This window comes from Anthonomus grandis, chromosome 7 (genome assembly GCF_022605725.1).
Source record: "Anthonomus grandis grandis chromosome 7, icAntGran1.3, whole genome shotgun sequence".
Taxonomy (NCBI): Eukaryota; Metazoa; Arthropoda; class Insecta; order Coleoptera; family Curculionidae; genus Anthonomus; species Anthonomus grandis.
In genome coordinates, this window is record NC_065552.1 from 27,097,278 (window position 1) to 27,118,810 (window position 21,533).

Here is a 21,533-nt window from a genome sequence, read left to right on the forward strand (position 1 = left end):
GAGGAACTGTATACACCATAAAACTGTGACGAGTATTTGGAAAAAACATGAATACAAGTGTTTTAAATATTCCAAAATTCAGGAGGTGTTTTCTGATGGCAAGTGGCGAACCATGACTGAAATGACAAATGAAAATTAAAATTTCTTAGAAAATATTTTGTTTTCAGATGAGTTTCTCTTTTCTCTTTTCTATTGCATGCTATACAACACAATCCTTCCATTGTTTGTTACTGGTCTCAGAAAAACAAGCACAGAAGTTTTCAGTTCCGTACTCGGTACCTTCAAAAGTTGAGTATTTAGGCGACCATATTATTGGGCCATTTTTCATTGATAGTACACCACTTTTTTCCTGCTGTTCATTTCCTCACTAATATAGATCTGAAATAAGTTTTCAACAACTATTTTCAACAACTTGGCAGTCCTGCTCTTTTGGAAGTAAGAAACAGCGTTTACGATAGGCTATTCTTTTGTTTAACTTAAGAACGAGGTCTTTTTAAGCCTTTTATTTAAAGAATTATTTGCTAGGTTTATCATTTTTATTTTCTGTTTTTTTTTTATTCCTTACATTTTATTTTTATTAGAATTTCTATTTTATTTTAATAAGAACAACGCTTTAATCTTCAATATGCAATGCATAGCATAAAAAAATTGTAATTACCAATCTATGCGGGTTTTACACATGTAACTCTTGGATTAGAAAAATATTGATTGCCGCATAATATTTTTTTAAATTTTGCCGCATGAGGTACAGCTCCCACCTACGTCAGACGCTTACTAAAATAAAATTTTAAATAATCGAGTTCGAATCTTCAACACCAGCGTCCTGTCGCGGCGGCGGCGTTGCTACATCTCGTCTGTTAGGAAGTTTATAGTGTGGTGATCCATTCGCCTATCTGTATATAAAATAACCGCAAACAACATACAGTGTTAATAGATAGATACATAAATTCTCCATAGTTGATAAAGGCAAGTACATAACGTTACTGGCCGGAATAATAATGATTATTAGCGGTTTGTAATTTATTAAAAGCTAATTAGAATAATCAATTTTCGGCATCTGAAATGCTCTCATACAGTTTAAAATTTGTTACAAATTTGGATTTTATTGGCATGTAATGGACTTGTATAGCTAAGGTATTGTAACGAAGTTATCAATTTATTTGCAATTTTTTTATTTTACTATATTGAATTGCACGGTTCTTTTTCAAATGATGCATATAATTTCAAAAACTGATAATTAATATGTAAGCCGCTTTAACCTATTAGACTTCTTTTTGCCCAAAATATTTAAAATTATGATAACAATCAATATTTCATCACTTATTAAAAAATAGCCTGTCAGTAAATCAGAGTAGGTTTTTATAAATTTTTAAATCATCGCCGCCAAATAATAAGCATGATCATTTTTTAGTAATTCTGGTGTTGCGGTCAATAAACATAGTGGACCTAATAATAATCCTTGTGGTATCCCCAATGTAGGAATAAACGCCTATGATTTGTACTTTATTATGTTACTGAATGCTCTTTATTAGAAAGATATATTTTAAAAAATAAGATTATAAAAAATTTTGTGGAATCCAAATTTAAATTCGATTCTATCTAATAATATTTCAAAAGACACTTATCAATTTTTCTAAGCCTAGAGTTGATAGTAGGGCAATTCATTGATAATCTTCTACATTATCTTTAAGACTTAAATTGAATATCGGAAGGACAATAAAGGAAAACTAAAAAAGTCAAAGTATTTGGCACATGAACCGTCAATTTTCTTTTGGATATTATTGGGGTCATTTTTAAACTTTTTACCCTAGAACCCTAAGAGTCACGGTTAAAGAAGTATATTTTTTTATGTTTTTTTTTTTCAAATTACAATCAAGCAGAAGCATAGAAAATATACCTGACATAAACCAAAGGTTGGAGGAGATGCCAACCATAACTGAAGTCGTAAAATTGTCAGAAATTAAAAAAAATAAAGACTCTAGTGAAGACGGTATTTTTGTAAAAGTCATCAGATTAGGAGGATGTAAGTTACACAAAACAATACCCAAACTCTTTAATAAATGCCGACATGAAGCGACAACCCCGCAAGTATGGAATAATGCTATTACTTTTATTATGCGTAAGAAAAGCATCAGGACAGAACTAAAGAATTCGATAAATCACCATGAATCTTTTGAAACTCTCGTAAACTGTCGAATAGGCCGTCGATACAGCTCCATATTACGATATATATGTAAGCAGGCAACAGCAAAAGCAAAAATACATGCATAAACAGTTCAGTTCAGGATTGAAAAGGGCGTCCAATAAGGCGACACAATTTCTCTTAAATTTTTTACAACTCTCATGGAATCTGTGTTTTAAAAGGTCGAATTAGACAAAGTAAGGTCATAAACTTGAATGGATAAAAACTGAATCACCCAAGTTTTTCTGACGTTATAATGCTGATCTTAGACCGACTTAACGAGACAAACTAAATGGTGTTGAAACTACTCGCTCTCAAAAAGTAGGCTTAATATTCATCATTGCCAAGACTCTATTTGTAACTAACTAGTTCCTGTAGCTGTAACCTAATGTTAAAAACAAAAGAAATCGAATACGTAACATCTTACAAATATCTGGAACACGTGATCCAAATAAGAAGGGATGATCAGACAAAAGTTACGAATGCAACTGAAAGAATCCCCCACTTAAAATGGAACTGGGCTGACCACGTCGCAAGAATATCAAACAAAATAGGACGTCTGCTGACTCCATGGACGAACGATTTAAACGGGATATTTTCAAAATGATGCCCAAGACTGAGCAAAATCAAATCAAAATATGCTTTATTTTGACAACCATTTTTTAACCCTTTTTCTAAAGACTCTATTACTTTGCACTTCCTTAATATCCGCTGGAAGATGATTAAACATTTTTTTACCATCAAATATAAATGACCTTTTTATTAATGAGTTTGAGGTTACAGGCAAAATCACATCATTAGCCCTTCTACTGCTATAATGGTGCCTCCAAACATTGACACTCCAACATTGAGACCTCTGTACTTTTTGTGAATTAAGCACACCGTTTCCAGTATAAATAAAGAGGGCAACGTAAGGACTGAGTAATAAAAAGTTCTCTACATGAATCTCTTATACCTACTTTGCAAATATATCTGATAGCCCTCTTTTGCAAGATAAAAACACTCATAAATAATGGGTTGGTACTCGCACCCCAAAAACACAAACCATATCTCAGATGTGACTCAATCAGTGCAAAATAGGCATTCCTGTTAATGGTATGGTTTAGGTTAAGAGAGGCTTACGTCTAGCAGCGGACGAGACAAGGGTAATTATCGAGAATAGCGGCTTTTGCGAAAATCCACTAAAAATGTTTTTTTGCAAAATGGGTAGATTTCAATATATATTTTTCACTAAGAGTGGCGGAAAGCCAAATTTTATCACCACGAGGGTGTAATCACGCACTAAGTCACTCACGGCGGCATGCGGATTACGTGTTCGTTTTTTCAATTTTAACCCTATGACGAATAATCCTGTTTAGTTTCATCAACAAGCAGGTTGGGTTGGGTTGGGTTGGGTTGGGAATAAGGCTTAAGCTGCAAAGTGATAAGATGCAGTCGACGACAGAACTTGCAACACCACTCACCACATCCAACCCAACCACACCTCAGTTTATTGTCATGTTGAGATGTATATTAACACACATTTTAAATATATCTTTTAATTTATGATTTAACAAAGTGTTTTCAATCTCCCCCATGCCTAGCGTGCAACTAAATATCAAAATCTATATCAAATTCGTATGGCAGCCTCGGTACCTTGATTAAATATTTTTAATTACTTGCCGCCCCCGAGAGATATTGCCGCCGCCCCTGTAGTCTACAATTAAGCGCTGCCAGATAATTGAAAATGCTTTAGACAAATTAGTCGGGTTACGAGGACAGATAGGCTCCAAAGGAAATTGGTTTATTTAATTGTCCGTCTTTGGGAAACCCATATATATATATATATATATATATGTTAGAAGCTTAGTAACGGTAACTCTATTTCATGTTTTCCAAATTACAATTCAAGCATCAGCGGTTTAACTAAAATGCCGTATTTTTTGTAACTCCGCTTTTGAAAAAATAAATCCGTTTGTAAAATCATATTGGTCATTCCCTTTGTTCAACAAATTTTTTCTATTCAACAGTGGCAATACCCGAATTAAAAAAAAACATACATCAAAGGGCCGTAATTTCAGTGAATTTTTTGAAACGTATTGCTAGTTTCGTAGCACAGAAAAGAGCTGATTTTTCCCCGTTTTAATTAAAATAGTAATTAAAATAGATCTTATTTAAATGGATTCAATAAAAAGAATCGAAATTGGGTCAAAAGAAAAGGAATTAAAAAACGGTACTCATTTAAGTTGAAAGCAATTAAACTTACATTACTGTTAACTTGAGTTAAACAAGGGAAAAACCAGAAACTTTTAATCAATGAGGGTCGTAGACTGTAGCCATAGTAATTTCGCTTTTTGATTTAATCTGTTCGACACAATGAGGATCTTAGGGAATTAATACAAATACAATTCTCAAAGTCGTTAACTTAAAATGGAAGTTTATTTAGTTCATTTAGATATAATTTAAAGCATTTGATGCATACAAATAGTCAACTGTTTTATTACACACTAAACACAATGAATTAACATTAATCAAAACATTTATTTACAATATATTTATCTATTTTCACCGAGATGATTTTATCATTCAAAAATCATCTTGGTGGGCACCCAGCGCGACATCTCTGGTGATACGTGGAATGTTAGCGAATCTTTCGGAACAATGGCCTAGCTGATATATAAGGACCTCCGCCTCTAGGAGGCAGTTCAAGTCTGAATATTAGCCCAAGAATACCTGGTGTATTTGGGGCGGTTAATATCGTTACAGTACCTTATTTCTTGGGTCTCTTTCGATATATATTTATAGCAGTCATGCCCAAGGTTTTTGCTTGCATTTAGCGCTTTAAGTGATTTTTACATGAATGCTTAGCCAGTTCTCTTAAATAGCCAGGAAAAATAAATTTATGACCATAGTTCAATTGCATTTTTGTCTCTGGCCTCTGGGTCTACTACTGGTTATGAAAGTGAAAACACATGAGACTCCTAAAAATAAAATTATAGCTATTCCAAAAAATAAGAGAAAAGAGCTAAAAAGAAGAAACTTTAATAACAAAATAAGGAAAGGTTTTATAGGAATAACAAACATTTGGACAAGTTTATTAAGGACTAAGTATAGTAGAAACTCAGTACCTCATTTCCAATTAAAGTTATTTGGATACAACAGACCTAACATTTGTGAAAATATATTTTTATAAATGTTTAGAAATAAAAATATATTTTACTTTTTGCTACAACACAAAACAGTATTATACTCAATATGTACAATAAATTTATAATTATGTTTTATTACAATATTCAAAAATATCACCATATATCACAGAACATGAAAGGTCAACTCTACAAAAGATAATAAAAACTGAAAGGAAATTGATTATGTCTTAACATAAAAGTATATTCTACTTAAAAAAGTTACATTAAAAATTCATTGTACTATGTACTTGACATAACCCTGATGTATGGGTGAATCTATTGTTTCTCCGCAATCATTTGGGGTGATATCACAGAGTTGTGGTGTATTTAGACAGATACCAAAATTTAATATTAAAATTATTAGACTTGACTGATAACATTACAATTTAATAACAGTTTATAATAATTTAAAATTTTAAAGAACCTAAAACTAACCAAACAACATTTACAGGTATGACTCTCAATTACGAAATGTCAATATCTGCTGGTAATTTCAAGTTCCAGCGTCAGTGGCGCCGCCCTTTCTAGCTATTGAAACTTCTAATTGTCAAGTGTCATAAATATGGTTTCCGAAACGTACATTACATTCTTACATTCTCTATAGCTCCAACCAAGACTGCGCATCACAGCGACATGGAAGTCGCGTGGTGGGCGCAGATGCGCAAGGTGGGAGTTCGTAGTTTGTTGCGTTTGTGTTTACAATTACTAACGATTTAAAATAGAAGTAAAATCAACTTTTAGTTCCAATATTTCGTAAAAACATAATTAAACTTATTAAAACCTAAATTATTACCGATACAATACAGAAAATACGAAAAAAAATCCCACAAATTAAGCGTCATCATCAAAAAATAGGACATATTAAATTCCATAAACGAGAAAGAGCTTCCTTTGTCCGTCCCCCGGATTAAATACAAAACACTGGTTTTAATATTCATGGGATCCCGGAGCCATGAATATAGAACGAAATCTCCACCATAATCCCACGCCAAATTTAACTGTAAATGCATTTAAAATGACCCCTCGACGTTGTAACTCCACCGAACGGGTTACGATTTCCAAATGATAATTACGAATTTATTACTAGCTTAAATGTCTCTTTTGCTTCATGATATTCAATGTCATTTTCTTTGTTTCAGGAAGTTCAGATTCTCAAAACCCTGATTCTGGGAGAAGAAGAACGGGGACAGAGTCAATATCAAGTGATGTGCTTCGTATTTCACTTTGCAAAGGATACGTTTATTTCATCAGATGCAATGTCAAAGCTGAGACAAAAGAATCCTAGTACTGTTAGGGTACCTGAGGAGGATCTTGGAAGGTATATATTATATTTTTTGTTGAAGTTCTAGTGTCAAGTGGGGTTAAAATGTGACATCCGTAGTTATACGCAAAAGATCCTTGTGGATCCGTCAAGCCTTTTTTTATGTGCCTTAGCCTGTCTCATGTTAGGTGCTTCCATTTATATTCGAAGGGTCCACTCATAAAAATAAATAAATAAATAAATAACACCTTTATTCAAGTATTTCATTGTACATACAATGCAAAAACATCAAAATGTACACTCACATTATATGCACAAGAATAGCGCAACTGGTGTAGTTTAGCCCCCTGACCATTCTTCCACTCCATCTTTCCATTTATCCAGTAGACTCTTCATTAATGCAAAAGCTGCACGTTTGACTATACCGATTAAAGGTTTGGGACTTACTGGTTGTTTCGCAGATCGCAGTGTTGCAAGACAGTTTTTTTCCTCGCTTCCAGCATAGTCTAAGTGGCCAGGCGCCCAAAAAACTAAACATTATAACCCTTCATCACCAGTTCTTAGACGATCTTTATACACTCTAGTACAAATTTAAAGCTCACCTTTTAGGCCGTAAAAACCTTAGTGTCAGCCCTGTTGTTCCAGTAATTGATACGACTGTATTGCGGTGTCCGTAATTTTTTATCTGCATTTTAATTCAATGAGAACTTCAGTATGAAAGACAGCTGGACTCCACTAGATGGTTGCAGAAGAATTACAGTTCTCAATAGTGACATTGCATTTAAGTATTTTGAAAAAGTGCCAGATATCTATAAAAAAAAGGCGTTTGCTATAGTTGGCTTTATAAAACACAACATAAAATAAATGGTTTTGTCTTAGCTCTCAGAAATAGCAAACCTTATTTGGGAAGGTATATCTAGACAGGATATATTATCATTTAATATTTTATAAGTAAAGCAAATGCCAAAAATTCTTCTTCTTTTGTCCAAGGAAAGCAATTTCAAATATTCTGATATTCAAGCATAGTCATGGTTAACTATGAGATTCAGATTAAACATATAATCACAGTATCTCAAGAATTTGTCTTAAACACTTCCCAATAATAACTTATAGACACCATACTGACTGCTCAAATAGTTACATAATAATATAATTGTCTCCACTTGTGAACGCACCAACCCAACATATACTGGTTTTACTGCGAATCCTAAAAGTAAAGTCTAACATCCGATTAGCTCTCACTGCTTTGGTGTAACTAGTTCAGCAATAATAGTGAAGAATAATTTGAATTGTTAGGAAACATTAAAGACTCACAGTCGTTCAATACCTTAATGATATTAACAAATAGATTAAATAGCACAGGAAAGCAATGTCCATCTTGGAAAACCGCAGAGCATATCTGCAGTAGTTAAAATAAAGTTAACAATTTTAATGAATTGTTTTCTGTTAGTAGGAAAACTATGCAACGAATTTAATAGACCATCCAAGCAATCAATAATTTGTCGACCATCACCAGCAACAGAATGATCTAGAATCATACGTTTTGGTAATTGGGTGTAGTTATGTAACCAATCAGTCCTCTTGTAGTAAATTTTAACAATTACGAGGTGAGATGATCCAAATCAAATTGTCACCATCGAAAGTAGCTGACGCAGTAGTGAGAATCCGAAGAACCCCAAGGTTCAACCTAATCTGACAAGTGGTTCCTAGATAGATCCAGTCAGATATATTTATCTAGAAATACAAGAGGACAACAGGGTACACAGAGGAGACCAAAACTAAGAACCTTAAAAGAAAGGAGCAAACACAAATCATAAAATAATCCTTAGGGTTGACGATGAGAGTTACAACAAAAAGTCACTAAGCAAATGTGACGAAATGGATTTAATCTGTAATAAACCCCCGAAGGACCTGATAAACTTCTCTTCCGGATGAAATTACGGGATCCAAACTGGATTATAAACATCAACTGGAATGTCAAATATAACCACTTTCATCCGCTTTTAAGCCAAAAATTTACAAAAATTGTAGGGACACGTTCGGTTACAATCTCTAGGCAAAAGAGAATAATTTAGAATCATCTTTCTCTCAAAAAAATTTATTTCCAACGAACACTCACATGGGAATGCTTAAGTTAGTTAAAAAAGATATTAAAAAGACAAAATCTAAGAAAAGAGATAAAAAAATACTCATGTTTAACCAGGGCAATGATAACCATAAACCTATGTCAGTCCAACCCATTACCTATCGTTCCCTATAACTGCCAAAAATAATGATTTTATTATGGTTTTAATTTTAAACAAAACCAGATAATAAGAGCGGCAATCAGCCATAGTACGTCATGGGTCTTTATTGTTCTGTTTATCACCCTTGCTTTTGCGACATCTTTTTGATGTCGAGTAATCGAACGTCTACATTGTGAATATTTCTTTTTCATTTTAGCACTTTACCCTAATATATTTTCTTAATAATTTTTTTTTCACAGGGTTAATCATACAATGGACTACACCGTGATTATAAAGCATTCTGGAATAATTAGCCCATTCATAAGAGAAGTGTGTGCAGAAGCTGCGCAAGCTTCTTATACCAGATTTGAAGATATCATGAAGTGGTCTAACATACACGGTAAGATCAAAACAATTGTTCTAAAAAATATTACCATGCATGTATCTAGTAAAGAAAAACTAAATCCTGAATAAAATTTAGTAGAGAATCAGGAGTGACAAATAGTGGCAATTTTGGCCCGTCCTTTTAGCAAATTACCTAATTTTCCTGGCACTTCATTGCGACATGGTTTTCTTACGAATTTTTCCTACGAAACGACGTCGAAATTTAGGTGTATTTTGTTTTGCTACTTTCGTTGGCAAACGTAATAACGTAATTTTTTTGACGTAAATAATGACATGTTTAGGAAACAACATGGATGATATTTTTGACATTTTAGTAAGATGTATCAGGCTAATCTGCCAAGTCAAGGACTGAATGTATATAAAAAAATAGTTTTTTTTTTATATTCGCTCGCTCGCTATCGGATGTTGTTAAAAATGCATTTTGTGCTTCACGTGAATTTTTCGAAGAAATCCGACCTTCTTAGAGACCAACATCAGGATTTAATTCAAAAATTTGAGCTCGATCTACAGCTAATATTAAGCTTCTCGACATTCTTGTAGAGATTATTGGCAATACAATACTCTCGCTGCTAGCAAAAGTATGACGGAAAATCCAAAAGCATTGATTCCTTAACCATCGATATAATTCTAACATTATCATCAGTCAAATCTGTGCAGTTTCTCTTCTTTTATCACTCGATAAGGAAATCGAGTGGAAAACTGGCAAGATAAAAAAAAACAAATAAAAAAGTAAAATGTTCTATTTTAAGAAGGTCTTCTCCATTCGACTACACCGTTCTACACCAATGCAGGGGCATACTAATTTTCAACATATTAATGAGATGATGACACCACCAAAACAATTACATCATCTCACTAATCTCCTGATATTTCCGTGTGATGCACCTAAACCTCTTTGATTGGTTTTCTATAATCAACTTAGTCTTAACAGTTGTGAGACTTCAAACGTCACTCTCCGACAAAATAATCCTCACCTACCCTGTGATCCACATGTTAAGTTTCTTAGAGTTGATTGATTCTGGACTTACTTAGGAAGAGCATGTTAGTTAACTAAGTGGGAGATTATCAAAAATCACATATCATGCTTACTTCTCATCATAAATGTCCTAAGTATTTTTGAGCTCATAGTCATGCGGGAAAAAATTTTGCATTATAGAGATGATTTGTGCGGATCTTGGTTGGGCTTAGGTATCAAGAATGTTGCTATCAGTATACTTTGCCTTTCTTTATGTACTTACTTTATGATCCCTATATATCTGCCACAGTCTTGCTTGTATTAAGGAAAACATTTCCCATTTTTCCTCACTTGAAAGTATTCATAAGCCCTCAACTGGTAACTCCAATGATTTTCACCAATTAGCAAGAACACAGAGGGATACTTAAAAAAATATTTAATTAAAATAACCTTTAATTTGTACTAATAAATACTTATATTTGTAATCATCAGTACAGTAACATCTCATGTTAGATTCTTTGTTCTCACTGATATATACTTCAAGAGAAAGGAAACTTTGGGCAGCGGTTGCAAGTTGCCTAAGGCTTTTGACTATGTTGATAATCTTATCTTGCTTTTTAAGCTTGAGATTAATGTGCTTAAATATGTAAGATAGTTATAATCCATAATTGGTTTGACAATGACTGTCAGAAAGTGAAACCATATGGTATTAATGTTTTGAATAATATGAGCAATATCTCTAGGCATCTGACTTGACTCCTTTCTCTTTCAAATCTATATTGATGATCTGGTCTGTCCAAAGGCCAGTGGAAGTATTGGATCTTTTGATTACGAGACATTTGGCATGCATCTAATAGAGAACTATTGGAGTATGACAGCAATAAATTTCTCTGCAGCATACAAGAAGACTAAACTGTTATACTATAAGTGTTCTTTCGTTAACATTTCCTCGTGTTGCAAAGTTATACATCCTACTGCTATTTCAAAAAGCAGCTCTCTAGGAAGTTAACCTTAAGAGCTTTGAGTCTTGAGAACCGACTATTTTTTTCTAATCGAATTGCACATCTTTTAATATATCATCTCCAAATACCATTATAGGGCTTTTGCAGTATTAAAAATCTTAGAATTATACTTAAAATACATATTAAACAATCTTGTAAGTCAACCGGTACAATTTCTTACTCTCCACTCAACACTCTGTTAAAAAAGTAGGAGACCTCTACCTCGCTCGTCAATCAGCCAATAAAGCAGCAAGAGCAACAACGTCGTCAAGGACTGTCCCTACTCTTCTAGAAATGGATGGGATACGCCAAGGATTCTGCTACATATTGACGAGAGAGCAGGGTAGTCGCAAAGAATGTGCTTCATTGTTTCGTCTATAAGGTTGAATGCTCTATATAATGTACTCCTGCTTAGTTTAATTTTGAAAAGATGGCCATTTAGTGACTTGTAAGGATGCCGTATATAAGTCGTAGTTTCTCTTTAGTCAGAGATGGATTGCCTCCAGTTTGTCTGGGAGCTGAGAAGCTCCTTAGACCAATTACAGTCTTGAGTATCATTCAGCACACTTGAGGTAGTACCTAATGCTAGGATTGCATTTAATTAAAGGTCTTTGGAGTCTACGCCGCAGCTCAATCCTATTTTAGTTTTGGGACTGTCAGAATAGATATTGATGCCCTTGATGTTGATTGTGTAGGGTTTGTCGAATACAGAGATCGGCGAGGCAAGGTCCACTCTAGCGTCCAATAGAGGAGATAAGTTTGTTTTTCTGAGAATAATATGTAAATAAGGAACGCCATTAATTCTTGGCTCTTTTATGGTCTAAGCTACCGAAGCTCTTTAAGTTAAATGCTAAAATTAAAAGCAGATCATAAAAAGAATTAAGAAGAATGTAATTACAAGAACAAGAGGAACGAGATTGACAATAAGAGCAACAAGATTTACAAGTTCGAGAAGATCTTGAAACGAAACAAAGAGAGTTAATGACCCACTTCAGTTGCAGCAAGAAGAATTTGGAGAAGTACTTAAAAAAATAAAAGAAACAGAAATGAAAGTAAAGCATTAGGGACATGCTTCATTCTGATCTTGGAGTAAATTCGACGGCTCCGGGACTGGTGCGTTTAACCTTTTCAAGCAACTAGAAGGCAACCCCGAATAAGACAAATCAGAACTTTGAAGTGTGACTTTGAAGCCTGCCTGCTAAAGCTTGAGTCATTTTTGGCTACAAAACCTAACTAGAAGACTATTCTGCTGTTGGAATTGTATCAAGGAAGGATACCTTTAGGTAATATACCGTAAGTATAAGGATACCGTAAGTAATAACAAGCCTTTGACAGATCGCAAGAACCAGGAAAACTTCCACTATTCGGTTTTATCGGACGTAAGCTGACCACGTGCTACCAAGCTCCACGAATAAGATTAAACCGGCAACCACATTCTGGAGAGAGCTTGTTAATACCGGGAAAAATATTCTCCCGTAAATGTCAGATGGTCAAGATGGTCACCGATCAAGTCATACCATTGTGAAGGTGAACATCGTATCTCACTGTTGGATTTCACTACCACCAAATTTAAGCATTCATGAGGTTTAAGTCACCATTGGCTTAACAACATTCCAACAGTCAGTTCTAGTGGGAGAAATCATGGATGATGTTATATAAAAATTAAATGCTCTGCATTTAAAATGGATGTATTTAACCGGATATTGACGACCAGAACTGAGGAGCTTTTTCTATGATAAATTTGAATGGATGGGATCAACACCTGAGGCAAGAAAAGAACATGGGAGAATGCTTTCTCTAAATAGTGGCAGTCATGAAGAATGCTGATAGCATTTGTCATTTAAGCGGACTTGTTCAGACTGGTGTATTAAGCTGCAGCGTCTTATTGAAGAAAATCAAAATGTGTTTTACTTGCATGATAATGACCTGGGAAATACTGATTTGGTGTAGCATCGAATCAACACTGGCGACCATGCTCCTCGAAGGATTCCGATAGCTAGCCAGGGTGAAGTTTCCTTATTGATTCAAGAAATGAGGACAGAAGAAGTAATAAAACGATCCCAGAGACCTTGGACATCTTCAGTTGTACTTGTAAAGAAACAGGACAAATTTACCAGATTTTGTGTGGACTATCGGCGATTAAATGATAATACTAAGAAAGACAGTTATCCGCTACCAAGGATTGACGACACCTTAAACGCACTAGCAGATTCACAATGGTTTTTAACGCTGGGTCCAAATAGTGGATACTGACAGCTAAAAAGGATTCAGAATATAATTGAAAGAACTCGTCCATTATCTCAAAGAGACCTACTACTGTTTTGAGTTTGTAGAGACAAGTTTGTTTTGAGACCGAGACTTGAAGTTTTTTATTTTTTCTCTAGTTACGTAGGTCTCTTTGAGATAATGGACGAGTTCTTTCAATTATATTCTGAATCCTTTTTAGCTGTCAGTATCCACTATTTGGACCCAGCGTTAAAAACCATTGTGAATCTGCTAGTGCGTCTAAGGTGTCGTTAAGTAGTAAGTAACTTGTTTTGAGTTTGTAGAGACAAGTTTGTTTTGAGACCGAGAGGAGTTTTTTATTTTTTCTCTATCCAGAATATAAGGAAATGACTGCATACTCGATTGACTTAGTAATTTATCTAGATGACGTCATTGCACTAGAAAAAAAATTTGGAGATTAATTAAAGAATGTTTAGGAAATATTAGTTAAGCTACGAGAGTCCAACGAGAGTCAAGTGTCAAGACTGATCCTAATAAAGTAGAAACCGTCCAAAATTAGCCACGATCCACTGACAAACACCGGCTAGGAAGCTTTCTGGGCCTTTGTACAAATTACAGAAGATTTTTAAGAACTTTCGCTAACCTTGCAAAACCATGTATTCACGAAGGCCAAAATGGTATTTATTTTATTAGCAGGCTGTGAAAAAGCATTTTAAGGGCTACAAAGAACACTATTCACATCTCTAATTTTAAGGTATCGGCTTCCTGGAAAAACGTTTATTTTGGCTAGAGATGCAAGCAATGTTGGAATTGGAGTCGTCCTTTCACAAAACGATGAAAGTGGCGAGCAAGTGTGCAAATGTCGCTAAAATGCTTCAAAGCCAGAAAGAAACTAATGTGTGACCAGGCATAAGCTATTAGCAGCAATAAAAGCCATTGAATATTTCCACAAATATTTCATTAACAATTCATTCCTAGGACTGACCATTCTATTCTAAAATGGCTGTTTCAATTTGAAAACCATGATTTTAACGGCTGCAAGAGTATCACCAGAGATCAGCCAGAGATATTTATTTACAACCGTATTGGCTTCTTGAGGAGAGGCTAGTACAATCCAGGATCAGTGTGATACCGCAGAATTTGACCTTATATATGATTTGGAGTTTCGAGAAATTTTAAAGTCAGAATGGAAATATATTTCTGACAAATCTTCAGAGCTAAAAGCTTACTGGGCTCAATAAAATTCATTGGTTGTACAAGATGGATTATTAAAAAGTGTCTAGGAAAGTGTAAATGAAAGAGAAAAGACATATGTGATAGTCCTTCCTCGAAAACAAATTCCAGAAGTTCATGTTGTTCATATTTATAGCAATGATCCCACGGAGGACATTTTTAAGATAGTAAAACATTAGCAAAAGTGCCAAGTGTACACGAAATGCTTAACATCTCGAGCATTTCTTGTTATAAATGCTATTAATTCATTTTATTTGAAAGTATGTATATAAAATTTCAAAAATTGCCTAGATCAGTTTCTGCTTTAACTAAAGAAAGTTTTCTTTTCAAATTTTTAAGCTACATTTTATTCAGATCATATTGAAGCAAGAAACGTGATCTAGAGTAAAACTTTTGGCCGATTAATGTAAGATGTAGACCCTTTAACAAAGCCATAATAAGCCATCTTTTATAATGTTAGCAAAACTTTTAGTAGAAACAAAGAGTTTGATTTTTGAAAAACTATCGTTTCATTGTTTCATGACAGTCAAAGCATGCCAGAATACAAATTGTAGAAAATTTAAGCTACTAGGATTTACAATAAAATAACTTAAATGACCTTCATTTTGGCCCAATCAAAGCACTTAAACAAGATGAACCACTTAAAAGTAGCCACTAAAAAAAAAGAAACAAAGTAACTTAAATAAACTTAATTAATCAACCTAAGCTACGAAATAAGAGTAAAACATGTTTATAATTTCATATTACATATTTGGCAAAAGAATAATAAATGAATCCGTGTTTAGTTAAAATTTCCAGACTAACTGAAAGAACCCTTCCACCGGCCCATTTTCCATTCGAAACTGGAAAATCTTGGATAACCTTTCACACTTCCCCTGATAACATCCATCTCCGGGAAATAAAGGGGTCCTCCTTCTGATTTATGACAGAAACGTAAAACATATGGTCGGTGAGTTAACGGGCGGCAGGCACGAGACAGTTCGGGAATATTATAATAACTACAGTTGCGGATGATCCGGGCAAATAACACAGGGAAAGCGAGAGCAGTTTAATCTTTGTCGGCAACGGGGAATTATTTCACGTCAATTTGGCGGATGGATCGCATATCTGGATAGCAAATAACGGAAATTAACTAAGGAAACGCCAGTTTGTTTTAAACGGGTTTTGTTTTTTTTCGTTGATGGATTTGATGATGTGAACGTGTAGAAAGAAGGAATGGAATAACGGATAATATGCATTAATGTAACGATGGGGAAGCAGGGAAAACATCGTAAATAAAATAGTCGATGTTTACTGGAATTTGGACATGTATTAAATGCAAGTACAATAAATTGCAAGTACAATCTGGTTTCAATTGAATTCTTTTAAATACGAAAAAAAATTTTAATTATTTAAATTAAAATTAATAAATTTTATTTTAATTTCCATACGCCAACAATTAAGTCAAAATATAATGATTGGAACAGCATTTCTAACCTTTATACCTAGAAATCTTAAATATGAACGATCCAGGATAAACAAAAATAAAAGCTTTTCCATCAAGCCTGCAGGAACCCTAAAGGAATTGGATATTGGGACAAATAGAAAAATCGGCAATAGATAAACATGCATAAGGTGACGGCAATCACGAAATCAAATTTAGGGATGCTATTGGAGTCTTACTATAGAGTCAAATATCATTATCAGCCTAATTGTGTTTAGTTCTTCCAATTTTTTAAGAAGCCCTTTAGCCACATCTGAATATCCTGTATCTCTCAATTTTCCCAAAAGCATTCTTTGGTCAATTCTATGAAAGCCTAGGAGGAGTCCATGTTAATTTCATCAACCTGAAATCTCTATGCACCAAGTTAGACCGGAATATTAACAAATTATAGATTTTCCTATACAAAAGTCGGATACATCGGCATTTATATTCCATCAACATTTTTTCTTTAAAGCGGTAAATATCTATAAGCCTAGATTTACTTAATTTAAATGAAGTTTGAGCTCTGTTCTGAACCACTGAAAAAAATTGGTAGTAACTTTACTCTTAAGCAGAACAAACAGCCTGACTGCATAAAGTACGAGGTTTGTTCGAAAAATTAACCTACATCTAGCCTGTAAAAAGAGGGAGGTTAGCCAGAAAATTAGGAAACCTAATAGCGGTATCGCCATTACTGGAAGAATCTCAAGAAAACCCCTTTCGAATGAAGTTACGCTGCTTTTGTAGACATTGTCATCTCTTGTCTAAAATTGCGCCCCTTTCAATGGCTCTTTGATAAACAGCCAGAAATGGCAGATATAGTAAACTACTGTTGAACAAGAGAAATCTAAACTAAGAAATGAGCACAAGGGTCGTTGTTCTGGAGTCGCCCATTTGCTGATAACAATTTTGATCTCTTGCGCCGCACAATCGCACGTAGACGACGTAAGACATCCCTCTAGTAACCTTTGGTGATTCCATCACTCTCTCCATAGTCAAATCTTTGGTCACAATCGAAAGCGCCAAAAAAGTGCTGCTGCCCACCTCTTCCATAATTTTGACTATTCATACAGCGGTTTTGCATCCAACCCCTCTTTAAATATATGTGGTAGCGTCACCACCAAAAGCCGAATAAATTTTCAAGTAGTTTTCACTTTTTTGTCGCCCAGATGGTCTAGTCGGTCTTATTTCACTTCAAGAGAAACATACATAACCTCGGCAACTGCCTCTGCGTACAGATTCATAGCTGGCCCATATATAAGCGCACTCGATTTAAATCCATTAGATTTTGGAAATAAAAAATAGTATCGGTTACTTTTACAACAGAATCATCTATGTTGTGCAAAGTAATATGATCATTCCCCATTACTGAAGCACAGAATTCATTGAGGCCCACATAATACAGAAACAATTATTTTCGTATAAGTATAGTTACTAATAAAATGCTAGTTCCACAATAAAATCCTTAAATATGACAAAACAGCATCTAAATAAATTTTATTTTATTTCAGGAATACCAACGGCCTCGTATATCCCCGCCCTAAAACGTTTCCCCACCACTCCCGATTACATCAACAACGATCTCGCCTACCACGAATCCTCACCTAGCGGTATCACCAACTGTACCAACATTAAAAAAATGTGGACACCGTGCATGTGCCATTTGGAACAGTGTATAGGTTGGTACCCTTGTGAGTTAAAATATTGCAAGGGCAAAGGGACGGGCAAAGGGTCGGTATCCAGTTACAGATGCGGCATTAAAACTTGTAAAGTTTGTCATTTGTTTGTTTATTACGTTGGACAAAAGCAATTGTGTTTGTGGGATGAATAGCGGTAAGATGTAGAAGAAATTTTTCACTGTATAAATATTGTCTTTGGACCAATCACTGTTCTGGATATTAGTTTATGTAGGAGTAAGGTGTACAGTTTTATGGAGGCTGTGACTAAAACGTTATTTAAAACTCTTTATTTGCTAATTACGGTTTCTAATATAATTTACTAGTGATAGGATGATTATAGCTTCTTATAGCTTGACTAGAGGGCAGACAATAATTATTACCGTTTTATTTTCTTTGCTCAAAAATATGTAGATAAAAATGCATAATGTGTATTAGAAAATATTGTAGACATAATTTTGCGACTGTCAATCACACACAGGTAAAAGAATGTAAAAATTAGTTGCTTAGTGAAGTATTTTTAAAGTCTTGTAAATACGTAAATCAGGAACAAATTAAATTGATATTTTTATTGAAAAGTGTTTCTTTTCTTGTAGCTATGGGCACCTAATGTGATTTATAATCAGACGAAAAAATTAATTTCCAAGATAAATTGTCTTTATTATTTATTGGACATTACTCTGAATACTTGGCTCGATCTTCTTTTATACCTTATCACATTCATCTAATTAAGTTATTCTCATTGATACGAGGGCGGGTCAATAAGTCCGTGACTTTTTGAATTTCCCGCCCTTTAATGGAAATGGCAACTCTGCTCCTGTCAACAGAGAACTGTCAGTTGACGCCTGTCAAAATTTGAACAAGCTGCGTCATTTAGTTTGTCAGCTGTTGATAGCAGACTACCACTCATTTTGAGAAGAAAATGGAAAAAAGTGAATTTCGTGTGCTCATTAAGCATTACTTTTTACGGAAAAAAACCATCACTTAAACCAAGGCTAAGCTTGATAAATATTATGGGGACTCTGCACCATCCATTTCCATGGTAAAGAAGTGGTTTACTGAATTTCGATGTGGCCGTACAAGCACGGAAGATGCCGAACGTTCTGGACGCCCAGTCGAGGTCTCTACATCCAAAACAATCAAAAAAATTCACGATATGGTTTTAGCCGATCGGAGATTGAAAGTGAGAGAGATTGTGGAAGCCATAGGCATCTTACATGGTTCAGTAGTTTCAATTTGGAATGATGATTTGGGTATGAGAAAGCTTTCCGCAAGATGGGTGCCGCGTTTGCTCACAATTGACCACAAACGCAACCGTATGACAATTTCCCAGGAGTGTTTGGCATTATTCAACCGCAATATGGACGAATTTTTGGGTCGTCGAACAGCAGTCAAAACAGTGGATTTCTCGGGGTGAATCATCAATGGAGAATATTATACCAACTTATTGGATAGATTCAATGAGGAATTGAAAGAAAAAAGACCACATTTGGCAAAAAAAAAAGTTCTTTTCCACCAGGACAATGCAAGGGTCCACACATGTGCAGTTTCCATGGCAAAAATCCATGAATTAGGTTACAAATTACTTCCTCATCCACCCTATTCTCCAGATTTAGCCCCCAGTGACTATTTTCTATTCCTAAACTTAAAGAAATGGCTCGGCGGATAGAGATTTGACTCCAACGACGAAATCATCTCTCAAACAAATGCCTATTTTGATGACCTCGACAAATCATATTTTTCCGAAGGGATAAAAAAATTGGAGAAACGTTGGACTAAGTGTATAGAACTCAAAGGAGACTATGTTGAAAAATAAAATAACTTTTTATATAAAAACCTGTCTTTTATCCAAAAAGTCACGGACTTATTGACCCGCCCTCATATTAAATAAATGGCTTAGTGCGGAGTCACCCTAAGCCTTTTCTTGGGAGCGTTGAAAATGCTTCGGCGCGAAAGGATGGCAGCAACGTACGCATTTATACTAAAGTTGCTGTCACATGTCCGCCGCAATATGCTGCGGCGACAGTGTTGCCAACATGGAGAATTTTAGTGTCTCAAAGAGAATTTTAAGATGAACTTGAGGACTGTCTCCAAGCTGGAATATATTTGATTTGATGTAGAAAATGTCTAATGAAATCAAATACTTTTCTTTTTTACTTCAGAACAAAGATAGAATTATTAATTATCAAAAAAGAAATACATCTATATGTTACGTTGCCTTGTAAACAACTGTTTCTTTTAATGAATATTTTTATTAATCTATTTTATATCAATGTATAGTTGTTTGTTGATTCAAAACAAACGTTGTTCTAATTAGGAAATCTAAAATCCAATTACCGTTGTAGAATCCTAGCGGAAAATTATGTAGGTTTTTGCAATAACGGGTTATTTTTCATTGTATATTAAGCGGTAGATCTACCTAAATACTGAACGAAAAAAAAATCAAAAAGTATTTTCTTGTAAAAGCCTGATGGAACTCCATGGATATATATTTCTATAGATGTCGTCCTTGTTGGTCTAATGAAATTTTAAGTCGACGAGAGAAAGACATCATCAGTAGAAATCGAATTTTAGAGTAAATAAACATTCGCAGAGCTATCCGGAGGAAGTTATCGTTAAATTATGGCTGTTATATTGTTAATATTGCTTTACAGGTATAAGCGTCATCATTCAATTACAGTAAAACAACAAGAAAAATCTTCAAGCTAATTTACAAACAGGCCCTATATTTTTTTAATATTATAAAAGTTCAGCCACGTTTTTAAACATTAAAGATTCTACAAGTATATTCAATTATATAAAAAAAAGTATAAAAGATGTGAATAATTTTAGTATAATTTTTCTTAGTAGAACTATTATTACTAATAATTATTCAACACATAAAAACTGTAAAAATTAATTTCTAACTTTTAGCATTAACTGTGCTTAAAAATTTCATTACAAATGAATAATAGTCAGAAGTAATATAAATGCAAGTCCAGACTTCCCAAGCAATATTTTCTACCCATATACCTTCCGGTAAATTAGAATTAACAAATTACACACCCCGGATAGCAGTGATATATTGTATGAGTCGTCCGGATTACGAACGCTCCCGGAAACCGGAAGAACCTTTGCTAACGTCACTTTGCGCCTAATTAACCTGCAAATTTATCTAATTTGCCGAGATTTACTATCCAAGGGGAAAATTGGCACGTGCACCCTTGAAATAGTTTTTCTTTTGTTGGTTTTTCCCTGCGCAGTTGCTGTTTTAATTAAAAGTTTATTATACGAATATTGGCATATATTATGACTCAAAACAACCATAGCTTCGAAACTGTTTAGCTAAGATCCGAATCCACATATACCCGGAATGGGGGAAACTTTGTCTTAAATATTATTGTTTCAGAAATTATATACCCTCTACAGTCTGGGGGTAAATTGATTGTAAACTTGCGGGATGCAGTATTCACATAAACTTCGGGGTTTCTGCTCTATTAAGTGCTTTCGTTAAGCTGTATTAGGGTCAAAATTGAAAGCCCTACGAGCGACTGATAAAAGTTTATTAGACCAATAGATTATTAGGATTTTAAAAGTTTTGTTGTTGAATTCTGCAGCGTCATCATATTGAAATACTGTATCTTGTGATATAATTATGTTATTGACTTAACAGAGGAACTGAGAAGTAATAATAATAATAAATGTCTTTATTTTAACCTCGACGAAGGGCAGCATGGCTGTTTGCCTAATCGAGCATATAG

At 34.4% G+C, this 21,533-nt stretch overlaps 1 protein-coding gene across 1 annotated transcript in view; it reads left to right on the forward strand.

The window, feature by feature from the left end:
* The window catches only part of LOC126738340 (out at first protein), a 274,579-nt gene extending 256,208 nt beyond the window's left edge, over positions 1-18,371 (forward strand). Inside the window, exons 3-5 of the mRNA XM_050443616.1 lie at positions 6,489-6,667; positions 9,096-9,235; positions 17,629-18,371. Coding sequence (XP_050299573.1) covers positions 6,489-6,667; positions 9,096-9,235; positions 17,629-17,948 — 639 coding nt within the window. The 3' untranslated portion in view covers positions 17,949-18,371. The remainder of the gene's footprint in view (positions 1-6,488; positions 6,668-9,095; positions 9,236-17,628) is intronic.
* Positions 18,372-21,533: the final 3,162 nt, after the last annotated feature.